The 26,732-nt window shown below is 39.3% G+C and overlaps 1 protein-coding gene across 23 annotated transcripts in view; it reads right to left on the bottom strand.

Moving 5' to 3' along the window:
• DNM3 (dynamin 3) overlaps positions 1 to 26,732 on the bottom strand; it is a 562,992-nt gene that overhangs the window by 358,400 nt on the left and 177,860 nt on the right. For all 23 annotated transcript variants that reach the window (XR_012422750.1, XR_012422743.1, XR_012422754.1 and 20 more), the window contains 5 exons: positions 14,877 to 14,975; positions 14,115 to 14,275; positions 10,385 to 10,527; positions 5,975 to 6,110; positions 3,653 to 3,720 (listed from right to left, as the gene is read on the bottom strand). Coding sequence is in view for 18 of the 23 variants with exons in the window: in XM_045396821.2 (XP_045252756.1) it covers positions 3,653 to 3,720; positions 5,975 to 6,110; positions 10,385 to 10,527; positions 14,115 to 14,275; positions 14,877 to 14,975 (607 nt within the window). In the remaining 5 variants the exon portion in view is untranslated. The remainder of the gene's footprint in view (positions 1 to 3,652; positions 3,721 to 5,974; positions 6,111 to 10,384; positions 10,528 to 14,114; positions 14,276 to 14,876; positions 14,976 to 26,732) is intronic.

Below are 26,732 nucleotides of genomic sequence, written 5' to 3'. Positions count from 1 at the left end.
CGCCACCTCGCCCAGCTAGTTTTTTGTATTTTTTAGTAGAGACGGGGTTTCACCGTGTTAGCCAGGATGGTCTTGATCTCCTGACCTCGTGATCCGCCCATCTCGGCCTCCCAAAGTGCTGGGATTACAGGCTTGAGCCACCGCGCCCGGCAATAATATCTTTAATATTGCTAAACCATAATAAGTTCTAATCTATGGAAGATTAGTATTAGCTGAAAACAGTGCCCAAAATGTTTATATGGCACATCTTGTGACCCTTAACTAATATGTAACTGTAATTTGTCTTATCTCACTGTTTCACAGCAATAAAAAGAAATGCTACAATAGAAATGGTGTTCTCAATTTAGATTCCTATTTCTAAAAGATTCCAAAATCAATTCCTTTTCCTTTGTGGAACAGCCAGTGAGCTTCACTTTTTATACACTGAAATAGTAGATTATACAATTTATCCATTCCAGGACAGCTATATTACTGTCAGCCTGACAGTTCCCACTCTGAGGTCCTGGGGTACTGGGAGAATAAGACAGTAAGGGGAGTTATGAATTAATTTTAATATTTCAAGATGCCTAAATTAAATAATGACTTTACAAAAATAACAAATGATAACCAAAGTAACAAGTGTCTTCCTTTGGGCTCTAATTAATTCAAATTGGTGTTATAACAATGCGTCTCTCATGCTGAACAGGAACTCAGGAAAGCAGATATATACATGTGCATATGTGTATGTGTTTCATAAAAAGTGAAAAATGATTACTCAAATTTAAACAAAAGGTCAATAGAGAGAAGCTACAATAACAGAGGCCTTTGAACTCTGAGACTTGGCCATAACTGAAGGCTGGCAGGCTGCAGGCTTTGGCACTGGATCCTCTCCACTCCTAGGCCCTCTTCCCTCCCCTCCTCACCTCTTCTTAATTAGTTAACTTCTCTTCCTGCAACTGAATTCTACAGTACCTCTTTTGGAAAATCTTTTCACACTTCCCTTATACTATCTTGACTTAACGCTCCTTCTTATCATTTGCTTAGCACCCTATGCTCACCTCTATTTCTAACTGTAGTAATCATACTATATTATAATGGTAATTTCTCCAAACTAGGTATGAATCAAATTCAAACTGTTCAGTACAATATTAAAATTTTTTCACTCTTTGACTATAATCTTTCTTCATAGTTACTTTTCTCCTCGCCTTTCGCATACCCTATGTTTTAGTCAATTTGCCTTTGCTTATATTGTATGTCTTTGCCTTTGTCTATGATGTTCATTTCACGCTCTTCACAATTTTGGTCTATTCAAATCCCACCTGTGCTATAAAGCCCAGATGCAAAGCAAGCACTTATAGTTCCAGTCTTTCCCCAGTCCTGCTGCTGAGACCTTCCTTCTTGGAAGCCCAGCATTCTATTTCACATTGCAGAAAGCTGGGCACATGTTTTAGTCCCATCACTACACAGGAGGGAGAGTTGTTACCCTATTTATCTTGATTTGCCCCATAAGGACCGTCTCCCTCCCTTGCTCATAGTCAGCATTCAGTGTTAACAAAACAATGGAGAAAAACAAAGCATCTCTTCCATCAAGTCCTTCATGGGCAAAGAGGGCTTCTACTACTCAAATAGCCAATGGAATCAAATGGGAAAAAAATTGTCAAACCAAGCATATTTAAAGGCCTAAATAAGCATACCGTGAGTATGTCTTAAGCTCAGGACATTGTGCATTTCTTATCATCTTACAGGCAAATTTATAATAACAACCAACAATCTCCTGTTGTTAGGCGTATAAGTCAGAAATCAACAACTCTGAATTACTGAGATTTTGCAGTTATATTTGACAAAAGCTACATATGGTAATGAGTTTTACAAGTGAAGTAAAAATACTGTATTTGGCTGAGTTCAAATACTGCATGACCCAAAAAATGTAATTTGATTCCACTGCATCTATCAGATAAACATGTCCAAATACCAGATCTGCCCAGCTAAAAAGTAAAACAGTTTCTACACCATATGTATTCTGGATTTGGTGTAGAAGAAATAGAATAGGGAGCTTAGAAATCCTATCGATGATAAAAGAAAAAACATTAGGTTTGGTTATAGAGGTTTTCTCCTCTTCACTTTGTAAACTCATATCTGCCCATACTATTTGAGATTTGTGGAGCAGATTGTCTAAATTTTAAAACAATAAACAACTCAAGCATCATAACTCCTTTGTAAAATCACTCATCACATGCACGCTCAGTGTCAAGCTTTGCCTTCTCAGGGTCTGTTCCCAGCATAGTCTCAACTCGGCCCTTTTGCAGAGGCTGAGCCACAAACGACAACAGGCAGAGGCCACCTCCTACATATGAGGCAATCTGTGTACTAGGCAACTTAAGTTTTATTTCCTTGAATTAAGGACACTACAATTCAACATATGCTCATTAAGTTATGTTTAGCCTTCTGTACATGAAATGAAGAAATAAGTATTTTAAAATCATTTGTTTTCATCATAGTTCTTTAAAGAAATTGTTACAAACTGAATGTTTGTGTTCCCCTAAAACTTCATATGGTGAAACCGTACCCCTCAATGTGATGGTAGTAGGAGGTGGGGCCTTTGGGGGATAATTACATCATGAGGGCAGAACCCTCATGAATGGGATTAGTGCCCTTACAAGAAGAGGCCAGAGAGCTGACTAGCTTTCTCTCTGCCACATGAGGACAGAATGAGAAGACAGCAATGTGCAGGCTGGAAAAGGGCTCTCACCAGAACCCAACCATGCTCACACCCTGACCTAGGATTTTCAAACTCCAGAACCATGAGAAATAAATTTCTGTTGTTTATAAGCCACCCAGGCTGTGGTCATTTGTTACAGCAGTCCAAACAGACTAAGATAGAAGGTAATTTAGAATAAACTCACTTTAAACAAGTGGAAATTCAGACACAAGTTCCACCCCACCCCCAGCTCCACCCAGCTCAGGTCCCTCTGCTCTCCTGACCACATTCCTCAAGACAGTCCCAATGCACATGCATGATTCCTGGCTCCATGGGTACATGCTGTGCCCTCTCATCTCTGTACCTTTGGTCATCCCACACCTTCCACCAGAAAGCCCTTTCTTTTATCCTCCAGCCTCAACAACCTCCATTCCATCCTTCCATCCTCTCCTGTCTCATCACACTGCCACCCACTTCATATACATGCCCCCACACGCGCAAGCACACATGCACACACAACACCCCCTAGCCTGTTGAAATCATTCTCTCCACATGCAAGGATAAACTTGAAAGTAACTACCTCCATTCATCTTTCCCAATCTTGCTCCACAACATTAATCAGAATTAATCTGTCCCTTCTCCGGTATAAGTAATGATTAATTTGAGCATGTCTGGCCTCCCTCATGAAAAACGAAGGCTCTGGAGAATGGGGTCTTGCTAATCTGTGAATCCCCTATTGTGCAGAGTACAGGCTGGAAGTGCAGAAGACGTTTTTGCTTTTTCACTTGGAAAAAACTGACTACAGCAATACAGGAAGTTACCATTAAACTTCAAAGCAGGATTTCCTGTTTCTGACTCCCACCTCTGTATTCTACCCTGTTCAATGATGAAAAGACGAGTTTCCTAGCTATTTATAAACATTAATTTTCTTTTGGTACCTTGAACAGATGACAAAAAAAAATGTGAATCACTTGCCTGATACCATGTATGTTTTTGATTGCATAGCTTATTTCTCTTCGCAATTCTTTCTCATTGAACTCCATCTGCAGATGCAAAATGAGCCATGGTTATGACACTTAATTCCTTTGAATAATATTGTTGAACAATACAGAATGAGAATAACTTGACTTCGTTATTAATAAGTGGATACTCATGTCTTTCCTAACCTAAACCCAGATGGCCAAAACATCTGTTTATATAAAGTCCAAGGCAACACAGAACACCAGGGATTTTGGGGAGTTTAGGGGCAGTGGATTTTAACTCTATTATAGATATGGAGTGCAATGCATAAGGATGCCTTCTGGACATAAATCTAGCCATTCATTTGAAATGTATAATTCTTCATTCTTTTGCTAAATACGGTAAATTTGAAGGCACAGGAGAATGCATAAATGAGGGTATCACCTGATGTGCAGTAGCAGTACAGATGTCCTGAAATTAACAATGACTGTCTTTTGTCCCTGGCCACTTAAACCATTTGAGTTAAAGACCTCTTTGTAAAAGAAAATTAGTGCTATTTTAAAAAGACAACACAGGATAGATTACTGTACAAACATTTCTCAGAAGCCCAGGGTACCATAAATCTACTTGGAAGTAGGATCAAAGTGTCACAGAGCTTAGACCTTGAAGGGGTGGCCAGAGAACACTGAGTTCAGCCCTGACTTCTGAGATTTGGCCTCTCCAGCTTCATTGTCTGTCTACTTCCCCCTCATACTTTATGTCCTGGAATGACGAATTGCTCTAGGTCTCTACCCACAACCAATGGCTTCATAGCTCAGGGCCTTTATCGTTCCTCTCCTGTCTAGATCACCCCCTCCTGTAACCTACCTCTTCCTGCTTAACTAGCTGCTCATCCTTCCAAACTCAGCTCAGAAGCCTGGCTCCTTCACACACTTGAGCTGGGATTCATGTCTGTGGGCTGTGTTTCCATAGCACTTTGTGCTGAAGTTTATCACTTTACTTAGCACATTTGAATGAAACTATCTATTTACCCATTTGCTTCCCACACGAAGACATAAGCACTCGCCTCTCTGTTTGAGACAAGTAGCATGGTCCCTAAAACCACTCAACTGCTATTGGGCATTTTACACTTTGCACATCCAAAGCAGAACTCCTAATTCACTTCTCCATACAAACAGAGCTTTTCCTTCATTTCCCTCATCTGATGGGCACCACCACTCACTCAGCTGTGAAAGCCAAAACCTTGGAAGTCATCTAAAAACTTATCTTTCTTCCATTCCCCCATTTCAGTCGAAGCCCTAGCAACTTTATCTCCAAAACCCCAAAGCCACCCATCTCTCTCTATCCTTTCTTGCTAGAGCACTTTTACTGGAAAGCTAAAGAAGTTTAATTCTCAGCATTTCTCCCTTGCACCAGCCTCTTCCAAGACCCTGTGCCTGACTGTGTGTTTATAATTTTGTATTCTTCTTCAAGGGGACCTGCAAAATTGTAGAAGTTTCAGACCCCACAGAAAATGAATCCACCCCTTGTCTGACCCACTGTTCTCCTCACGTCTCTTGGCTCTTTACAACTCAGCAGGTATACTATTCTTCTAAAATCATCAACGAATCAAGTCACATTACTGCTTAAAACCCTCCTGTAACTTCCCATTGTTCAGCATAGACTTTACCTCAACCTAGAAAGCCTTGTGTGAACTGGACACTTCCTCCCTCTCTGAATTCATTTCATGCCCTCTCCTTCATCAGCCACATCTCTTCATACTTTAGTGTCTTATCCGAGGTTGCTACTTCTGCCTTGAACAACCCCTTTTCCCCAGAGCTTTACCCAGCTGACCTCTTCATGCCATTCTGGGCACAGTTTAAATGTCCCCTGCTCAGACAGAACTTGCCTGATTATTCCATTAACAGTGGCTCATCCGGCCCCTTTCTTTTATATCATGTTACATAAAAACATTTGCAACTTTCTTATTTTGTCTGTTTGTTAATTTTCTGTCTTTCCCCACTAGACAAGCAAGGGCCTTGCCTGTCTTAATCACTAGCACCTAGAAATTTGGTGCATAGTATATGCTTAAGAAATATTTTTAAATTAATTAGACAACAAACATCATAGGAAACTCAATTAGTATTTGTGTTTGAAATGTAGTTAAAACTCATTAAATAAAATCAGAATCATCAGTAAGAACACATTTCTCTCCTGAATTTCATTACCTGAATATGGAGGTTTTGTTCAAAGAACTATGTTAGTTCTATACCACTCACACAATATTTTATTGAGTTGTATAAAACAGAATACGGAAATGAAGTGAAACTAAGGGAAAAAATAACGTTTGACACAAACCTTTACTATCTCAAAAGGAAAGCGTTCATGAAAAATACGATTGATTTTAGCACCACCTGAGAGTTCCAGGGTATCTACTTGATCCCCTGACCCTTCAATTCTCTTCTCAAAGTCCACAGCAAATTGCTGAACCATCCTGTAATTTTAAAGAGAAATAGATTCAAGTCAAAGTTACAAGCCTTTGCACTCTTCATTTTCTTTTCCTATGATTATTCCTTAGAATCGTTTTCCAGGTACTTTTAGTGGCACCTACTGGCAGAGTTAACACTGCACTCTATGTAGCACTCACAGTGTGATTATATGAAATACACATCAAGATTTTAGACATTTAATTAGAATAAATATTTAAATATATTTGTCTTTCAATGCATTCCGTTCATTTGATTACAGTCATAAAATGGTATTTAAAGAATACTTGATGGGGCCGGGTGCGGTGGCTCATGCCTATAATCCCAGCACTTTGGGAGGCCAAGGCGGGTGGATCACCTGAGGTCAGGAGTTCGAGACCAACCAGGCTAACATAGTGAAACCCCATCTCTACTGAAAATACAAAACATTAGCCAGGCGTGGTGCAGATAGTCCCAGCTACTCGGGAGGCTGAGGCAGGAGAATGGCGTGAATCCAGGAGGCGGAGCTTGCAGTGAGCCGAGATGGCACCACTGCACTCCAGCCTGGGTGACAGAGCGAGACTCCGTCTCAAAAAAAAAAAAAAAAAAGAATACTTGAAATAGAGAGTTAATCAATTAAACTTTATGTAGAATAGTCAAATGGACCCGGACTCCCATGACATCACAGCCACCTAGTGTTCCAAATGCTCCAGCACTATCACTCCCCCAATGTCACAGCCTCAATCTCTCCTCACACTCATCCCTAGGTGATTTCAAGGTTACTATAGCTTCAAGGGTTATTGAGAAATAGTTTCTCCACACCTTCCGCTTTAGCCCATAACTCTCAGAAGACAGTGGCCCATATGCTCAACTGTACTGGATGTTTATTTCCTCTTAGCTGCCTTGAACTCAACACATCTAAAACAACCTCTTAACGTCTTTCACTCCCAAACCTGCTGATCCTCCTGCATTCCCAAATCTCCCCTCATGGAGGATGACACCACCCACCCCAGGCAGGGAAGATGGGGCATCCAGCATGCCTCCCTTTCCCTCACCCAACAGTTTCAGGGAGCCAACAGTTGTAGGTCATTTCTCCTCCATTACAGTTCAGCTAGTTGAGCTTTTCCTCCTCAACCTGCTAACACTGCCTTGGTTCAGCTCTCAGCAACACCTCCCGGCATCACTGAAGGCTCCTCTAGATGATCATCCTGCTTTTGGGTTTATCTTTGTCCAAATCAGACCTCACCCTATCAGAATAACACATATTTGTGACTTCTCTACAACTAGCTCTAGCCTTGTTTTTCAATGGATCCCCACAATTTGAATATACAATCAAAACTCTTTAGCCCATCTCCCAGAATTTCATGGTCTGGCCTTGGCTGCCTCTTCAGCCCCATCTCTTACCACTCATCCCACTCACCTTCCAGCCAACCATAAGGAAGTCATTGCAGTTCCCCAAATGCACCATGCCCCTGTGCTTTTACACTTGTTTTTCCTTCTGCTCAGAACACCATTCTCTCTGTCTCTTGCTGCTTTGCCTGACTAATTTTTACATGTCCTTTAAGATTCAGATCAAGCATTGGTTCTTCCCAGAAACTTTTCATGATCCATGACTTTATCCAGCACCACTCCTCATTGCCCCTCCTCTGCATCTTCAGCGTATTTCCTGCAGAGCACTTGGCACAGTACATTTACATTGCTACGTCTATTAGTCACTCTCCTAAGGGCAAGGACCGTGTGTTTTCTTTACCTTTTCCTGCTCAACATAATTGGGAGATTTAATAAATATTTGTTCCATGAAAGAATGAATTACCTTACACTGGCTGCCAAGAAGAAGAAGAAGAGGAAGAGGAAGAGGAAGAGGAAGAGGAAGAGGAAGAGGAAGAGGAAGAAGAAGAAGAAGAAGAAGAAGAAGAAGAAGAAGAAGAAGAAGAAGAAGAAGAAGAAGGAGGAGGAGGAGGAGGAGGAGGAGGAGGAGGAAGAGGAGGAGGAGGAGGAGGAAAGAAGAAAGAAAGAAAGAAGAAAGAAAGAAAGAAAGAAAGAAAGAAAGAAAGAAAGAAAGAAAGAAAGAAAGAAAGAAAGAAAAAGAAGAAAGAAAAGAAAGAAAGAGAAAGGAAGGAAGGAAGGAAGGAGAAAAGAAAAAGAAAAGGAAGGAAGGAAGGAAGGAAGGAAGGAAGGAAGGAAGGAAGGAAGGAAGGAAGAAAGAAAGAAAGAAAGAAAGAAAGAAAGAAAGAAAGAAAGAAAGAAAGAAAGAAAGAAAAGAAAGAAAGAAAGAGAAAAGAAAGAAAAAAACTATGTTCATTTATGATTACCAGGTTTAGAAACTCCAATTTAAACATACTGGAACTACTTTCAAATTCAAAATCTAAAAGGAAAAAAATTCAAACTATCTAAAACTTGTATCTTTTTATTCTCTTCCATCAAAATCATAGGTGAATGAAAAGTAACTACAAATTATTTAGGCCAAAGAAGCTAGACTATAATTGGATTTAGTTATGTTCACATATATGCAAATTTTATTTTTTAAAAACACCTGGAGAGGCATGACATACATACTGAAACATGAAAAAATTTTCAGAATGTGTACGTCTAGCTGCTCCTTCCCCTAAACCCTATACCTCAGCTACCTGATCCATATACTAACCCTAGAAAAAATGTCACCAAAGTTCTCACGATTCTCTTGCCCTCCTCCTTCCACATGACTCTCCTACCTCACAACCTGTTTTCTCTGCAAATTCACATCCTTCCTCACATGTAACTGCTTCCTCATCTGGGCTCCCTTAATATTTTACACTTACAGAAATATAGCATTTATTAGCTTTAACACAATTGTGTTAAATTGTGTTAAATTTTATGTCCATTTTTCCCTACTCTACTGGGACTTCTTGAGGGCAAGAATCTTATTTATCGTTCAACTCACAGAACCAGACACGGAGTGCATGAAGAGATTAGAGGAAGGAGGAAGAACAGAGAAAATAAGGCAGGAGGAAATGATAGAATAGAGAAAAGAAATAGGTCAGAAAGAATAGGGCCATAAAGAGGAAGCTGAATCAGCCCTCTGCAAGTCAAGAATCTAGCTGTGAAAAGTTCTGTAATCTGAGTCCAATAAAGTCACAGAGGCAAGACCCAGTATTTGCAAGCAGAATAGTTTTAGCTGGATATTAAGATAATGATCTAGGGCCTAAACAGAAATAGCTTTCTCTGTAACTTGAAGAGTTTTTACAAGAGCTCAACCAAACCCAAGAATGAAAACAAAGAATAAATTAGGAAAGAGTTACATCGGAAAAAAAAAACTCTTTCCTTTGTATAATATTTTTGATGAGGAAATAGAGGAAATAGAGGATGAAGCAATTAATATTGTATTTAAATATTTGAGTATTTGGGAATCTCCTCACAAAGAAAGAAATAATAGTGTGCGCTTTAAATGCCAATTGAAGGATGCTTTGATTGTCAGGCTGCAGGAGAAAAAAGGGAGCCATAAGAGGTACCAAACATCATCTTCAGAGGTAGACCTCGGGTATCCTGCAGTGTGTGCTGGGCAGGGGAGCCTTCGCGTTGAGAGGGACTTGACACAATTGGCAGCACAGGATAAAGGAACTGATGGCACCAGAAGGAGTCAAGGGAGAGAAGACAGTGTAAGATATAAAGAGCTAGGAATTCTCTAACAATTCTCTGCTATCCTACTCCAAGACACCACAGAAATAACTCTAGTAACCCAAAGATAAGATGGGAAGATCATGAAGGGGTGAAAAGATGCTTGGCAGTTTCACATTTGCATTTTCAAAGGGCTACATCAAAATCATTATGTAAAAGGAAAAAAAAAACTAGAGCCTTATTGTTAGCACTTTTTAATTAAATCCTTGGTTTTCATTCCACTGAAAAATGCACACAAATAAGTTACATGAAATAATTGGAATAAAGGATAATAAGTACAATTGACATCCATAGAAACAGCTGAAAAATATATTTTAATCTGTATTTACCCACTTCTAAGACAAGGGACAAAAATTCCTGCTGGGTCATCCCTAATAGTTTTACTCACTTAATCCAGTTTTAAAAACACAATGTAAATGGGCATAGTGATGCTCAATTGGTAAGTTGATAATAACAGAATAATACCAATAATTCATGTTCAACAAAGCATAAAAATTCAAGAGTTCTTGTATATCATATAGATAGTCTCAGATAGTTTACTTGCTGCCTCTGTTAAGCCTAAGAAACAACATGACAAATAGACTAAGGCAAAAGAAAACTAAAAAAATTAGTTTAAAATGCTGTGCCAAGGAAGGGAAAGGTGACCTACTGCAGCAATGCTTTGGTCTTCCTGGTTGGGTCTTCTGGTTTGAAATTTTTGTAGGCTTCTACTTCGTGTTCTATGGAGAGCAACTGTCCCTGTAGTTTGTTCCTGAAGTTTGGTAGGGTATCCCGAATGTGGTTGGTAAGTTGCTAAACAAAACAAAATCATACACACAGATTGAAGATTGAATCATATACACAGATTAAAGACTAACTCAGGAGACAAATATCAGCCTCCATTGTGTTTATAATCATTCAAAATTTCAAACATTATGTCTACATTTGAGAATGACTATTATGTAGATAGGGAGAAGAAACACCAACTCCCTCCTCCACTGCCCTTCAGAGATGCTCAAAATTCCCTCATTTAGAGTCACTCACTTGAGCTATCTCTTTAAATCTGGGAAGATCCTGTTAAAATGCAGCTAATGTTACTAATGAGGCTGCCCAATAACACCTTAGTTAGCATGGATTGACTTATCAGATCTCCTACCTGGTACAAAGGAACCTTAAGTTAGAATGTGATAGAAATGAAGGACGCTAGGAGTCACAGGTGCTGCCTGGTGTTCTCAGGACTAAGTGGTTTACCACACAGGTGGAGCTCAGGTAGCCAAGGTGCCAGAGGCACCTGCCAGCTGTTGACTTTCTCCACATTCTTCAGCTGAGGCAGCAACTTACTCGTACTTCCACCTCTAGGTCCCAGTGCAACTCCATGACTGAGTAAGGGAAAGCTCTCTCTGCTATTGAAGGCTCGACATAACCATCTACTTGATATTTCCACTGAGATCAGCAGGCACCTCAAGCTCAGTACAATGAAAACTTCTCCTAGAGCTTAAGAGTGCATGATTAATTAAGAACAAAGGTGAGATAAAAACCTAGATTGTTTAGGTCTTACGGTCTTTCTATTACAATGCAGTTAAAGAAAGTCTTAATTAAAAGAAAAAAACAGATAACCTTCTTGAACTGCCTAAGTGATGAACTTGAAATCAATAAAAAGAATATAAACTTCCTAGAAATGCAGAAAAAAGAAAAAATATTAAAATTAGGGAGAATTAATATACCCAGATTGACTGAAGAAACTATTTTCAGTCATCTTTATGTTTATCTGAGGTCACCTGAATGTATTTATTAAATAAATCTAGAGTTATCTGTCAATAGTTTATAACTGTATTACCCCCTTGCTCACAGTAATAAATTGTTATGTTAGCACCCTGGAATGCACTGCTGTTCTAACTATGAAGCAGGGGAAAAAAGAGCTGAGAGGACAGCATTCCCGATAGCAACGTCACGAGAGACAAAGACCCAAATCTAACAGAAACAGCAACCACAAGAAACCAGCAACCAACTGATTGCCATGTGAACTGGTAAATAATAAAAATACCTGATTTTCACCTTTTGCTTCTCAGACATCTCCAGAGCAAAGCAATACTGTGGCTTTCTAAAACACTTCTTCCCCTGGCTTCCATGACTCCAGCTTCTCTAATTTTTCTGCTATCCATTCTCGATATATCTTCTCTATTTCCTTGGACAATTCACCCTCTTTGCCAGAACAGTAATTATTGAAATTCCTCAAATCTGGGTCCGAGGCCTCTTTTTTGTTTACTCTCTGTTCTCTCTTCAGGGAATCTCATTCCATCCATGGCTTCAATAAATATCCAAATACCTATAGTTGTAAGATGTTGTCTCCAAACAAGATTTATCTTTGCTGTGGCATGCATATTTGACCAACTGCTTGACTTCTCCTCTTGGATGTTTCAATGACATCTCAAGCTCAACACTTCCAAAATCAAGTATTTGATCTTCCCTTCAGGGTTCCCCATCTTGGTGACTTTATAAGAACCTGGAAACCTGGGACATAACCTTGACTCCACCTCTCCCAACACCCAACAGCTCTAATCTACCACCTAGTCCTCAATTTTCCTGAACATTTCTCAAACCTGCCCCTTCTTTTCATCTCCACTGGCCCTTACAACCAAATTCCCATAATTTCTCTTTTACTCCTAACTGGTCTACTCTTGGTCATCCTGTCTTCAATACCATATTCTTTTTTCACCCATGGATCTGATCTTGTTATTCCTCTACTCAGGACCCTTAAATGACTCCTTATTGGTCTTAGGTAAGAGCCAAAATCCTCAATTTGGTCTAGAAACATTACAGGATTCAGCCACTGCCTACATCTCCAATATCATCTCATACAACTCACTACCTCTTTCTCTGCCTTCCCCCCACAATGAAAATTTCATTCAATTTTTCAAAAATGTCATGTCATTTTGCAGTATTTTCCATATGAATTATCCTATAGGACCAGAAGTATTGGTACACATACATAGCCATAGAATTATCTTAGTTTCAAACATAGTATAAATATTCTTGAAGCAATAAAGAGAGAGTGATTATCCAGGAAAGGAGACATCTTCAGAAAAAAAAATCCAATTGTGTCATAACTTGGGCGTCACCTGTAATAATCTAATAGTTAACCACCTCCTTCTGTTTTTCCAGTATTCAAAACTTAACTCATTTCCAGCTTTATCTTTCTAACCATATTAGTGATTTTCTTCTAAGATTTTCTCAGTTTATTTGCGTTTTTTGTAGGCCAATACAGCTGTGAAAGCAGTATTCTAAAGAGAGTTTTGACAATGCAAAATATATTGGTAGAGTGTTGGGATTCTTGCATAACAATGCTCCTTCTCTAAAATATATTCATATTTTTAAATGATACAATCATAGTGATGTTTCCTAGAGTCCAAATATTTATCTTTAATTAAAAAGTATAAACTTTACAATAGTCTGCGTTGAAATCTCTTAAAATGGAATTATAACACAATTTTTTATTTTCTAAAATTTCTTCTCAGTCGTTTTGCCTAAATTGTTCAGGTATAATGTCACATATTATGACAGCTATTGATACTTTCTAGGAGCTAAGAATCAGAAATCTACTTGATTGATTGATTGATTGCCTGATTAAGTTTGTACGTAACAGTTAAAGCATAACTTATAAGAGTATTTGTGAGAAAGGCTGCTAGTCACATGAAGTCAATATAATCAAAACTCAGGGAGGGGGCCCTGCATTCAATGACAATGATGCTTGTCATAACACTTAACTCCAATAGGGGAAGGAATATCTGTAACCAAGTAAGAGCATTGAGGATTTATGGAAGAAGTTTGTGCATAGTGCATGGAGCGGGGTAGGCAGAAGGCCCAATTCTAAATTATTGTGGGAAAAGGGGTTATCTGGAAAAGCATCTTAGATGAGTGGAAATCAATGATTATTAAACCAGGATTTGTGATTCTAAAGGTTTTAAATTAAGAAACAAATCAATTCTAAACAAAGTCATAAAAAAAAATTAGCGGAAAGTGTAACCTAGCCATTACAGATTGGTGCTTCAAAAACAGATCCCAAGAGATCAACTTTTCAAAGTTATAAAAATTTAACTTCTCAAGGTAACTACATATTACAAATGAATATATGCTAAAATGTATATCCCTGTTCACTGTTCCTAAATAGGTATGTGTTTCTGCTTTGAGAGCTCTTCTTTCAATAACAGGAAGATGAGTTCTATTCACTGAGAATGGTAATAGTGTGAATCTGAGGTACTAATACCCATTTTTAAAATCCCTATCATTGAAGCTGCATGTCTTGTTTTGGAAAAAAATAAACTTAAAAATAATAAATACAAATTCCAGCATCCACTTACATATTTCATAACTGTTCTTGTTGCTTGAAATAACATTTTTACCTGATTAAGGACCTTCTGCAGGTGTGGAGTTCCCATTCGGTCAGCGATATGTCTGTAAGCCGGGTGGGAAAGGAAAAACTTCCTCTCTGCCAACATGGCTGCCTTTATGTCCTTCTTCCCATCTATGTCCTTCTGGCTTCTGTTTACCACCCCCACGTAACCTGAAACAAAACACAAATCTATGGAGTTGGGGACACTTTTTGTGGCTTATTCCAGGGAGATTTCAAGGCTCTCACATAGGCAGACTAAGAAAAGCAAAACTAGTTTTAGGTGTGAAGACTGAGTCCCTTTATAAAACTCAATGGGAAACATCAGTATTGAACACAGGCTACTGATTGAGCTCACAATAATTTTTTAGCGTCAATACAATAGTGTCTCTCACCCTTAAACTGTGTGCATTTTAAGAGAGTGTGTATCTTCGCAGTTTTGTCATATAGCAGGCAAGTAAATATCAGGCTTACAATAGTATAAGTTTATGCAGTCTATGATGAATATTTATAACCTCACTTCAAACTCCTTCCTTTTCCTGTTTTATTATTCCTGTTATTTTAAAGAATAGTTCTCCCTTTGTATTATTTTCTAATATATCATTCGGGAATGTACAGCCATTCCATAAAAAGTATAACTAATGATAAATCCATTCCTTACAACTGAGAAGGCATTAAAACCAAAACTCCTAGTGGCTTCCCAATCATTTCTCTTCCATATAACCAAAAACAAACAAACAAACAAAAAAGTATTGTATAGACCACAGTACATTACCCCTGCGAAGAGGCAACAGTTTGTTCTCTAGAACATCCCTGGCATCTGTTCCTTCATCCATAAGGTCCAGTTTGGTGATAACTCCAATGGTTCTCAGACCTGCATCATAAAGAAACCCAACATTACACAATTTGCAGAAGACTAACAAATTTTAAAGACATATATGTCACAATGCTAAATGTAAAGCACATTTTCCTGGTCGTTTTCCCATTTCCTTCTGTCTTACTTTGTTTTCTAAGTGCTACTTGAGTTTGGTGATTTCAAAGTGATGAGGAGGAGAGTTGCCAAACCACCCATCCAGAAGATAACCTTCAACCCAAGGGGGAAAAACAAACAGCTGTAGCACTAAATAATTTCCAAATATATGAGTTTATTTTTGTACCAGGCATATATGGAAATTATACATTTTCATTTCTTCCCAAGTTCTCCACCAAATATGAATGTTTGAAGTTTTATGTATTACATTATTAAAAGCAAATAAATAAATAGGTTATACATGGACCAATTGTGAGAGTGTGTCATAAACCAAGGATTAGTATTGATCCAGTTCTAGTCACTGAGGTCAAAAAAAAATAAAGGAAGAAAAGCAGGTATAGTGTCATCACCAAAAATAAACTCGTAAGCCACACAGCATTCACCATGCCTTAGAAAAGGAAATACGATTTAATGGAAAGAAGACTGTACTAGGCTTGGATTCTAGTCTCAAGGCATGTCACCAAAACTCCACAGGTCTCAGTTTTCCTCATCTGTCAAATAAATAGTTAGAAACCATGATCTCCAAGGTTTCTTTCAGTAATAAATAATGTAAGAACCTAGACATTTTGGCCGGGCGCGGTGGCTCAAGCCTGTAATCCCAGCACTTTGGGAGGCCGAGACGGGCGGATCACGAGGTCAGGAGATCGAGACCATCCTGGCTAACACAGTGAAACCCCGTCTCTACTAAAAAATACAAAAAAAAAAAAAAAACACTAGCCGGGCGAGGTGGCGGGCGCCTGTAGTCCCAGCTACTCGGGAGGCTGAGGCAGGAGAATGGCGTAAACCCGGGAGGCGGAGCTTGCAGTGAGCCGAGATCCGGCCACTGCGCTCCAGCCTGGGCGACAGAGCAAGACTCTGTCTCAAAAAAAAAAAAAAAAAAAAGAACCTAGACATTTTGAGTAGCACATCAGATACATGATATTTGCCATTTGCTTTCTTCATTAGATGAAATGGATGGTATGTGCCTAGTAATTTATATTGCTTTTTGTTTTATTTTACTTTAAGTTCCAGGATACAAGTGCAGAATGTGTAGATCTGTTACATAGGTATACGAGTGCCATGGTGGTTTGCTGCACCTATCAACCTGTCATTTAGGTTTTAAGCCCTGCATGCATTAGCTGTTTGTCCTAATGTTCTCCCTCCTCTCACCCCCAACCTCCTGACTGGCCCCAGTGTGTGTTGTTCCCCTCCCTGTGTCTATGTGTTCTCGTTCAACTCCCACTTATGAGTGAGAACATGTGGTGTTTGGTTTTCTGTTCCTGTGTTAGTTTGCTGAGGATGATGGCTTCCAGCTTCATTCATGTCCCTGCAAAGGACACGAACTCATTCCTTTCTATGGCTACATAGTACTCCATGGTATATATGTACCACATTTTCTTTAGCAATCTATCATTGATGTCCATTTGGGTTGGCTCCAAGTCTTTGCTACTGTAAATAGTGCATCAATAAACATACGTATGCATGTGTCTTTATAGTAGGATAATTTATATTTCTTTGGGTATATACCTAGTAATGGGATTGCTGGGTCAAATGGTATTTCTGGTTCTAGATCCTTAAGGGGTTGCCACACTGTCTTCCACAGTGGTTGAACTAATTTACACTCCCACCAACAGTGTAAAAGCATTTCTATTTCTCCACATCCTCTCCAGCATCTGTTGTTTCCTAACTCTTTAATGGTCACCATTCTAACTGGCATGAGATGGTATCTCATTGTGGTTTTAATTTGCATTTCTCTAATGACCAGTGATGATGAGCTTTTCTTCATATGTTTGTTGGCTGCATAAATGTCTTCATTCAAGAAGAGTCTGTTCATAACCTTCACCCACTTTTTGATGGGATTGTTTTTCTCTTGTAAATTTGTTTACATTCCTTGTAGATTATGGATATTAGCCCTTTGTCAGATGGGTAGATTGCAAACATTTTCTCCCATTCTGTAGGCTGCCTGTTCACTCTGATTATAGTTTCTTTTGCTGTGCAGAAGATCTTTCATTAGATCCCATTTGTCAGTTTTGGCTTTTGTTGCCATTGCTTTTGGTGTTTTAGTCATGAAGTCTTTGTCCATGCCTATGTCCTGAATAGTATTGCCTAGGTTTTACTCTAGGGTTTTTATGGTTTTGGGTCTTGCATTTAAGTCTTTAATCCATCTTAGGTTAATTTTTGTATAAGGTGTAAGGAAGGGGTCCAGTTTCAGTTTTCTGCATATGGCTAGCCAGTTTTCCCAACAACATTTGTTAAATAGGAAATCCTTTCCCCCTTGCTTGTTTTTATCAGGTTTGTCAAAGATCAGATGGTTGTAGATGTGGGGCATTATTTCTGAGGCCTCTGTTCTGTTCCATTGGTCTATGTATCTGTTTTGGTACCAGTACCATGCTGTTTTGGTTACTGCAGGCTTGTAGTATAATTTGAAGTCAGGTAGTATCGTGCCTCCAGCTTTGTTCTTTTTGCTTAGGATTGTCTTGGCAATGCGGGCTCTTTTTTGATTCCATATGAAATTTAAAGTAGATTTTTCTAATTCTGTGAAGAAAGTCAGTGGCAGCTTGATAGAGATAGCATTGAATCTATAAATTACTTTGGACACTATGGCCATTTTCATGATATTGATTCTTCCTATCCATGAGCGTGGAATGTTTTTCCATTTGTTTATGTCCTCTTTTATTTCCTTGAGCAGTGGTTTGTAGTTCTCCTTGAAGAGGTCCTCCACATCCCTTGTAAGTTGTATTCCTAGGTATTTGATTCTCCTTGTAGCAATTGCAAATGAGAGTTCATGCATAATTTGGCTGTTTGTCTATTATTGGTGTATAGGAATGCTTGTGATTTTTGCACATTGATTTTGTACCCTGAGACTTTGCTGAAGTTGCTTATCAGCTTAAGGAGATTTCAGGCTGAGATGATGGGGTTTTCTAAATATACAATCATGTCATCTGCAAACAGGGATAATTTCACTTCCTCTCTTCCTATTTAAATATGCTTTATTTCTTTCTCTTGCCTGATTTCCCTGGCCAGAACTTCCTATGTTGAATAGGAGTGGTGAGAGAGGGCATCCTGGTCTTGTGCCAGTTTTCAAAGGGAATGCTATCAACTTTTGCCCATTCAGTATGATATTGGCTGTGGGTTTGTCATAAATAGCTCTTATTATTTTGAGATATGTTCCATCAATACCTCATTTATTGAGAGTTTTTAGCATGAAGGGATGTTGAATTTTATTGAAGGCCTTTCTGCATCTATTGAGATAATCATGTGATTTTTGTTGTTGGTTGTGTTTATGTGATGGATTACGTTTATTGATTTGTGTATGTTGAGCCAGCCTTGCATCCCAGGGATGAAGTCAACTTGATCATGGTGGATAAGCTTTTTGATGTGCTGCTAGGTTTGGTATGCCAGTATTTTATTGAAGATTTTTGCATCAATGTTCATCAGGGATATTGGCCTGAAATTTTCTTTTTTTATTGTGTCTCCACCAGGTTTTAGTATCAGGATGATGGTGCCTCATAAAATGAGTTAGGGAGGAGTCCCTCTTTTTTTATTGTTTGGAATAGTTTCAGAAGGAATGCTACCACCTCCTCTTTGTACCTCTGGTAGAATTTGTCTGTGAAATCTACCTGGTCCTGGGCTTTTTTTGGTTGGTAGGCTATTAATTACTGCCTCAATTTCAGACTTGTTATTGGTCTATTCAGGGATTTGACTTCTTCCTGGTTTAGTTCTGGGAGGGTGTATGTGTCTAGTAATTTATCCATTGTTTCTAGATTTCCTCGTTTATTTGCTTAGAGGTGTTTATAGTATTCTCTGATGGTAGTTTGTATTCCTGTGGGATCAGTGGTGATATTCCCTTTATCATTTTTTATTGTGTTTGATTCTTCTCTCTTTTATTCTTTATTAATCTGGCTAGTGGTCTATTTTGTTAATCTTTTCAAAAAACCAGCTCCTGAATTCATTGATTTTTTGAAGGGCTTCTCGTGTCTCTGTCTCCTTCAGTTCTGCTCTTGTCTTAGTTATTTCCTCTCTTCTGCTAGCTTTTGAATATTTTTGCTCTTGCTTCTCTAGTTATTTTAATCATGATGTTAGGGTGTTGATTTTAGATCTTTCCTGCTTTCTCCTGTGAGCATTTGGTACTATAAATTCCTCTATAAACACTGCTTTAGCTGTGTCCCAGAGATTCTGGTACATTGTATCTTTATTCTCATTGGTTTCAAAGAAATTTCTGCCTTAATTTCGTTATTTACCCAGTAGTCATTCATGACCAGGTTGTTCAGTTTTCACAAAGTTGCGCGGTTTTCAGTGAGTTTCTTAATCCTGAGTTCTAATTTGATGGCACTGTGGTCAGAGAGACTGTTAGTTATTATTTCCATTCTTTTGCATTTGCTGAGGAGTGTTTTACTTCCAATAATGTGGTCAATTTTGGAATAAGTATGTTGTGGTGCTGAGAAAAATGTATATTCTGTTGATTTGGGGTGGAGAGTTCTATAGATGTCTAGTACATCCTTTTGGTCCAGAGCTGAGTTCAAGTCCTGAATATCCTCATTAATTTCCTGTCTCATTGACCTAATATTGACAGTGTGGTGTTAAAGTCTCCCACTATTATTATGTGGGAGTCCAAGTCTCTCTGTAGGCCTCTAAGAACTTGCTTTATGAATCTGGGTGCTCCTGTATTGGGTGCATATATATTTCGGATAGTTAGCTTTTCCTGTTGCATTGATCCCTTTACTATTATGTAATGCCCTTCTTTGATCTTTGTTGGTTTAAAGTCTGTTTAATCAGATACTAGGATTGCAACCCCTGCTTTTTTTTTGCTTTCCATTTGCTTGGTAAATATTCTTCCATCCCTTTATTTTGAGTCTATGTGTGTCTTTGCATGTGCTATGGGTCTCCTGAATACAGTACACCAATGGGTCTTGACTCTTTATCCAATTTGCCTCTGTGTGTGTGTGTGTGTGTGTGTGTGTGTGTGTGTGTTTTCTTGAGACAGAGTCTTTCTGTGTCACCCAAGCTGGAGTGCAGTGGCACAATCTCAGCTCACTGCCACCTCTGCCTCCCGGGTTCCAGTGATTCTCCTGCCTCAGTCTCCCGAGTAGCTGGGACTACATGCGCATGCCACCACGCCAGGCTAATTTTTGTATTTTTTTACTAAAGACGGGGTTTCAGCATCTTGTCCAGGCTGGTCTCGAACTCCTGACCTCATGATCCACCCACCTTGGCATCTTAAAGTGCTGGGATTACAGGTGTGAGCTACTGTGCCCAGCCCAGTGTGTGTTTTTTAATTGGGTGATTTAGCCCTTTTACATTTAAGGTTAATATTGTTATGTGTGAATTTGATCCTGTCATTACAATGCCAGTTGGCTATTTTGCCTGTTATTTGATGCACTTTCTTTGTAGTGTCAATGGTCTTTATAATTCAGTATGTTTTTGCAGTGGCTGGAATCAGTTGTTCCTTTCCATGTTTAGTGCTCCCTTCAGGAGCTCTTGTAACGCAATCCTGGTGGTGACAAAATCTCTCAGTATTTGATTGTCTGTAAAGGATTTTATTTCTCCTTCACTTATGAAGCTTAGTTTGGCTGGATATGAATTTCTGGGTTGAAAATTATTTTCTTTAAGAATGTTGATCATGCCTGTAATCCCAGCACTTTGGGAGGCCGAGATGGGTGGATCACGAGGATAGGAGATTGAGACTATCCTGGCTAACACGGTGAAACCCTGTCTCTACTAAAAATACAAAAAATTAGCCAGGCATGGTGGCAGGTTCCCGTAGTCCCAGCTACTCAGGAGGCTGAGGCAGTAGAACGGAGTGAACCCGGGAGGCGGAGCTTGCAGTGAGCTGAGATTGCGCCACTGCATTCCAGCCTGAGTAACAAAGTGCGAATCTGTCTCAAAAAAAAGAATGTTGAATATTGGCCTCCACTCTCTTCTGGCTTGTAGGGTTTCTACAGAGAGATCTGCTGTTAGTCTGATGGGCTTCCTTTTGTGTGTAACCCAACCTTTCCCTCAGGCTGCCCTTAACATTTTTTCCTTCATTTCAACTTTGGTGAATCTGATGATTATGTGTCTTGGGGTTGCTCTTCTCAAGGAGTATCTTTGTGGTGTTTTCTGTATTTCCGGAATTTGACTGTTGCTCTGTCTTGCTAGGTTGGGGAAGGTCTCCTGGATAATATCCTGAAAAGTGTTTCTCAACTTGGTTCCATTCTCCCTGTCACTTTCAGGTACACCAATCACATGCAGGTTTGATCTTTTCACATAGTCCCATATTTCTTGGAGGCTTTGTTCATTCCTTTTCATACTTTTTTCTCTAATCTTGTCTTCATGCTTTATTTCTTTAAGGTGATCTTCAATCTCTGATATCCTTTCTTCCACTTGATTGATTTGGCTACTGATACTTGTGAATGCTTCACGAAGTTCTCGTGCTGTGTTTTTCAGGTCCATCAGGTCATTTGTGTTCTCCTCTAAAGTGGTTATTCTAGTTAGCAATTCCTCTAACTTTTTTTCAAGGTTCTTAGCTTCCTTGCATTGCGTTAGAACATCCTCCTTTAGCTCAGAGGAGTTTGTTATGAACTTGTGAAGCCTGTTTCTGTCAATTCACCAAACTCAATCTCCATCCAGTTTTGTTCCCTTGCTAGTGAGGAGTTGTGATCCTTTGGAGAAGAGGCATTCTGGTTTTTGGAATTTTCAGCCTTGTTGTGCTGTTTTTCCTTCATCTTCATGGATTTATCTACCTTTGGTCTTTGAGGTTGGTGATCTTCAGATGGGGTTTCTGTGTGGGCGTTCTTTTTGTTGATGTTGATTCTTTTCTTTTCTGTTTGTTAGTTTTCCTTCTAATAGGCCCCTCTGCTGCAGGTCTGCTGGAGTTTGCTGGAGGTCCACTTCAGATCCTGTTTGCCCGGGTATCATCAGCGGAGGCTGCAGAACAGCAAAGATTGCTGTCTATTCCTTCCTCTGGAAGTTTCATCCCAGAGGGGCACCTGCTAGATGTCAGCCAGAGCTCTCCTGTATAGGGTGTCCGTCAACCCCTGCTGGGAGGTGTTTCCCAGTCAGGAGGTACGCAGGTCAGGGACCCACTTAAGGAGACATTCTGTCCCTTAGCAGAGCTCAAATGCTGTTCTGAGAGATCCGCTGCTCTCTTCAGAGCTGGCAGACAGGAACGTTTAAGTCCGCTGAAGCTGTGCCCACAGCCACCCTTTCCCCCAGGTGCTCTGTCCTAAGAAGATAGGAGTTTTATCTATATGGGACTGCTGCCTTTCTTTCAGAGATGCCCTGCCCAGAGAGGAGGAATCTAAAGAAGCAATCTGGCTACAATGGCTTTGCTGAGCTGCAGTGGGCTCCACTCAGTTCGAACTTCCCAGTGGCTTTGTTTACACTGTGAGGGGAAAACCACCTACTCCAGCCTCAGTAATGGCAGACGCCCCTCCCCAAACCAAGTTCAAGCGTCCCAAGTCAATTTCAGACTGTTGTGCTGGCAGTGAGAATTTCAAGCTAGTGGATCTTAGCTTGCTGAGCTCTGTGGGTGTGGGATCCACTGAGCTAGACCACTTGGCTCCCTGGCTTCAGCCCCCTTTCCAGGGGAGTGAATGGTTCTGTCTAGCCGGTGCCAGGTACAACTGGGGTATGACCAAAAAAAAACTGCTACAGCTAGCTCAGTGTCTGCCCAAACAGCCACCCAGTTTTGTGCTTGAAACCCTGGGCCCTGGTGGTGTAGGCACCTGAGTGAATCTCTTGCCTGTGGGTTGTAAAGACCATGGGAAAAGCATAGTATCTGGGTTGGAATGCACCATTCCTCTAGGCACAGTCCCTCCCAGCTTCCCTTCACTAGGGGAGGGAGTTTCCCAACCCCAAGCACTTCCCAGGTGAGGTAACACCCCATCCTGCTTTGGCTTGCCCTACATGGGCTGCACCCACTATCTAACCAGTCCCAATAAGATAAGCTGGGTACCTCAGTTGGATTACAGAAATCACCTGCCTTCTGCATTGATCTTACTGTCAGCTGCACACCAGAGCTGTTCCTATTCGGCTTGCCAGCCCAAGACTATTATTACTCTTTATTCAGGAACTAGTATATACTGAATTAATTGTATAAACCAAATTTGGTCATGATATAACCTCCTTATAAAATATAGCTGGATTTTTGAATAGGATATATAAATTTAGTTCCAAAATGATCATGGTCTGTAAATTTCCCTTCTTGTAATTGCATTGTCAGATATGGATACCAAAATTTACCTATTCTTATAAAATTAACAGTTTTTTTCCATTGTTTCTATTCTCTGAAGGATATTGAGTCAATGGATATTATTATTTTTTTGAATGTTTACTGTTGGTCACAATAAAAACTTTTGTGAAAATTGAAAGAAAGAAAGAAAGAAAGAAAGAAAGAAAGAAAGAAAGAAAGAAAGAAAGAAAGAAAGAAAGAAAGAAAGAAAGAAAGAAAGAAAGAAAGAAAGAAGGAAGGAAGGAAGGAAGGAAAGAAAGAAAGGAAGGCAGGCAGGCAGGCCAAAAAGATTCTCAGAGACCAAAACAAATAAATATTGTAACATGAAACCTGAAGGAAAAAAAGATAATGCAAAATACAGAATACAACTTGATCATTTTTACTAATATTCTGAGAGAAAGGAGAACTTATTGCATTCATGGAACAAAATTAGAAGGCCATAAACAGAAACATCAGGCAAAAAAAAATCTCAATAACTGAAAATAGGAGAGCAGAAATTAAAAGGTTAGTAAAACGGAAGAAAAACTTAAGGAACTGTTCCAGAAAACAAAAGAAAAAAAAATAAGTAAACAATAGGAAAAGAAAAACCCACCACATTTTTAAAACTAGAGAAATGGTACAGAAGATTCAATATTTGAATAACTGGCATTCCAAAGAGAGAAAATCAAACAGAAACAGTTTGTGGTTGGGGAGATCCTATCCAAGAAAATGACCTATAAGTATAAGGAATTTATGGATTGAACAAACTCAACAAGTACCTAACAGAAAATGAGCACACGCACACATGCACATACACACAAAATGGCATATCAGTAAAAGATTTCAAAACACTGAGAGCTGATAAAAGATACTAAAAAGTTCCCAGAGAACTTAAAGAAAGAAAAGACACAAAGAAAGTATTGGGAATCACTACAGCATCTGTCTTCCCAGCAGCAAACTGGAAACTAAAAAACAATACAGCAATGTTTTTGAAATTCTGAGAGAAAAAATCATTTCTAACCTAGAATTCTAAATTATCAATAAATGTGACAGTAGGAAAAGATATTTCCAGACTTGCAAATCTCAAAATATTTTACCTCCCTTTCACCTTTTTAAGAACATTGTTAAATAATGTGTTCTACAAAACAAGGAAGCAAACTAATAAAGAGGACGACATGAGATCCAGGAAGCAGGTATACAACCAAGAAAAGAAGGAAGTTTTCAGGATGGTATAGATCCCAGTACGAGACCAAGAGAGTAACTGATATCTATTGGAATGAGAGAACAGAGAGTCCTGAAGAGATTTCTTCCTCCACCAAGAAAATAAACATAAAAGTACCTAATCCTGAATGTTTTTAAGGTTTTAAACATTAGAGTTAGAGTCTGATTTCTGAGAGATTGAGACTTCTGTAGGAGAGATTGGGAATGCGTTAGTGATAGATGTACAGAAAACTATGCAAACAGACCAAAGAGAGATAATTATCAACCTCAAAAAAGACCATATCATGGAAGAAATAATCAAAATTTATCACATAGCTCAGCTATGAATAACATTTTCAGGATTATAAAAATGTATTTAGCAAAATATGATTCTTTTAGTAGAATGTAGGAGGATAAGTGCATATGTGAGTGTATGAGTGCATATAAGTATAGGAGAAGGATATAAGATAGCTAAATCCTCCTTCTCTACAGTGAGAAGTCAAAAGAGAGTATCTAAAACTAAGAAAAATCAAAAATAGTAATATGAACAGATTACATAAAAATATGGTGGTAACTATCAAAATCAATAGCTAAAAGGATTGAAAGTGGTAGCCTCTGGAAATCAATAATCAAGATAATCAAGAGTCAGGAGGGGTGGGCAAGGGACGGATAGTTTCTTCCTTTTTTTTTTTTTGAGACAGAGTCTCGCTCTGTCGCCCAGGCTGGAGTGCAGTGGCACGATCTCAGCTCACTACAAGCTCTGCCTCCCGGGTTCACGCCATTCTCCTGCCTCAGCCTCCCTAGTAGCTGGAACTACACAGGCGCCTGCTACCACGCCCAGCTAATTTTTTTTTTTTTTTTTTTTTTTGTATTTTTAGTAGAGTTTCACTGTGTTAGCCAGGATGGTCTTGATCTCCTCACCTTGTGATCCGCCTGCCTCAGCCTCCCAAAGCGCTGGGATTACAGGCGTGAGCCACCGCGCCTGGCCCACTCTGTTCTTACCAAGGTCTGACCTTAAGAGAAGTTATTTAACAAGAGCCTATACTACTGAGGGTTTTCCAGATCCTAACATATTGGGGAGAAGGAAATGCCTAACTTCAGCATCTGTGGTCTTCTATATAGGGGAAGAAAAATACACAACTCTAGTCCACTCTAGCCATCCAGTCCCACCTAAAGGGGTGGGGCAGCAACTAAGCAGCATGTGTGAGACTCGCAGTCCAGAAGCACAGGCTCATTAAAAGACATGAGATCTAATCATAGGACTACAGCATGCTTCCTCTCACTCCGCACCTTACCACCACATGACTACGGCCTAGTTATCACAATGTCTTGTACCCAGTACATCATACAGCACCCAGTCTGCCTATCAAGAAAACATTACAAGGCATATTAAAAGGCAAACAAAGAAAACCCCACAGTTTGAAGAGACAAAGCAAGCATCAGAACCAGACTCAGAACTCTAACTCTAATGCTAGAGTTATCAGACTGGGAATTTAAAAAAAAAACAAAACTGTGATTAACATCCTAAGGCTTCCAGTAGATAAGATATACAGCCTACAAGAACAGATGGGCAATGTAAGCAGAGATATGGAAATGCTAAGAAAGAATAAAAAGAAATGCTGGAGATCAAAAAGACTAACAGAAATGAAGAATGCTTTTGATTGAGTTCATTTGACTAGACTGGAAAAAGTTGAGGAAACAATCACGAAGCTTGAGCATATTTCAATAGAAACATCTAAAATTGAAAAGAAAAAAAAATACTGGGGGATAGGGTGGGGAAACAGAACAGAATATCCAAGAATGGTGAGACAACTACACAAGGCTTAACATATACAGAAGAAAGAGAGAAGGGAACAGATATTCAAAGAAATAATGACTGAGAATTCCCCCCAACATCAGACATCAAACCACAGGTCCAGGAAGCTCTAAGAGCAAGTGGGATAAATGCCCCCCAAAAGTTATAACTAGGCATAGTATATTTGAATGCAAAAAAAAAAAAAGCAAAAATAAAAATCTTGAAAGAAGCCCCGGGGTGGGGGAGAACTTTACCTAAAGGATTGCAAACATAAGAATTATGTCAGAATTCTCCTCACAAACCGTGCACACAAGAAGAGGTGAAAGTGAAATATTTAAAGTGCTGAAAAATAAAACATCAACTTAGAATTCTGTACCCTGCAAATTATCTTTCAAAAGTGAAGGAGATCCTGGTGCACCAGACTCATGAAAGAAAA

The sequence above is a fragment of the Macaca fascicularis genome, chromosome 1 (genome assembly GCF_037993035.2).
Source record: "Macaca fascicularis isolate 582-1 chromosome 1, T2T-MFA8v1.1".
NCBI lineage: Eukaryota > Metazoa > Chordata > Mammalia > Primates > Cercopithecidae > Macaca > Macaca fascicularis.
The sequence above is the reverse complement of the archived record's forward strand: the minus strand, read 5'-3'. Positions and strand labels throughout refer to the sequence as shown.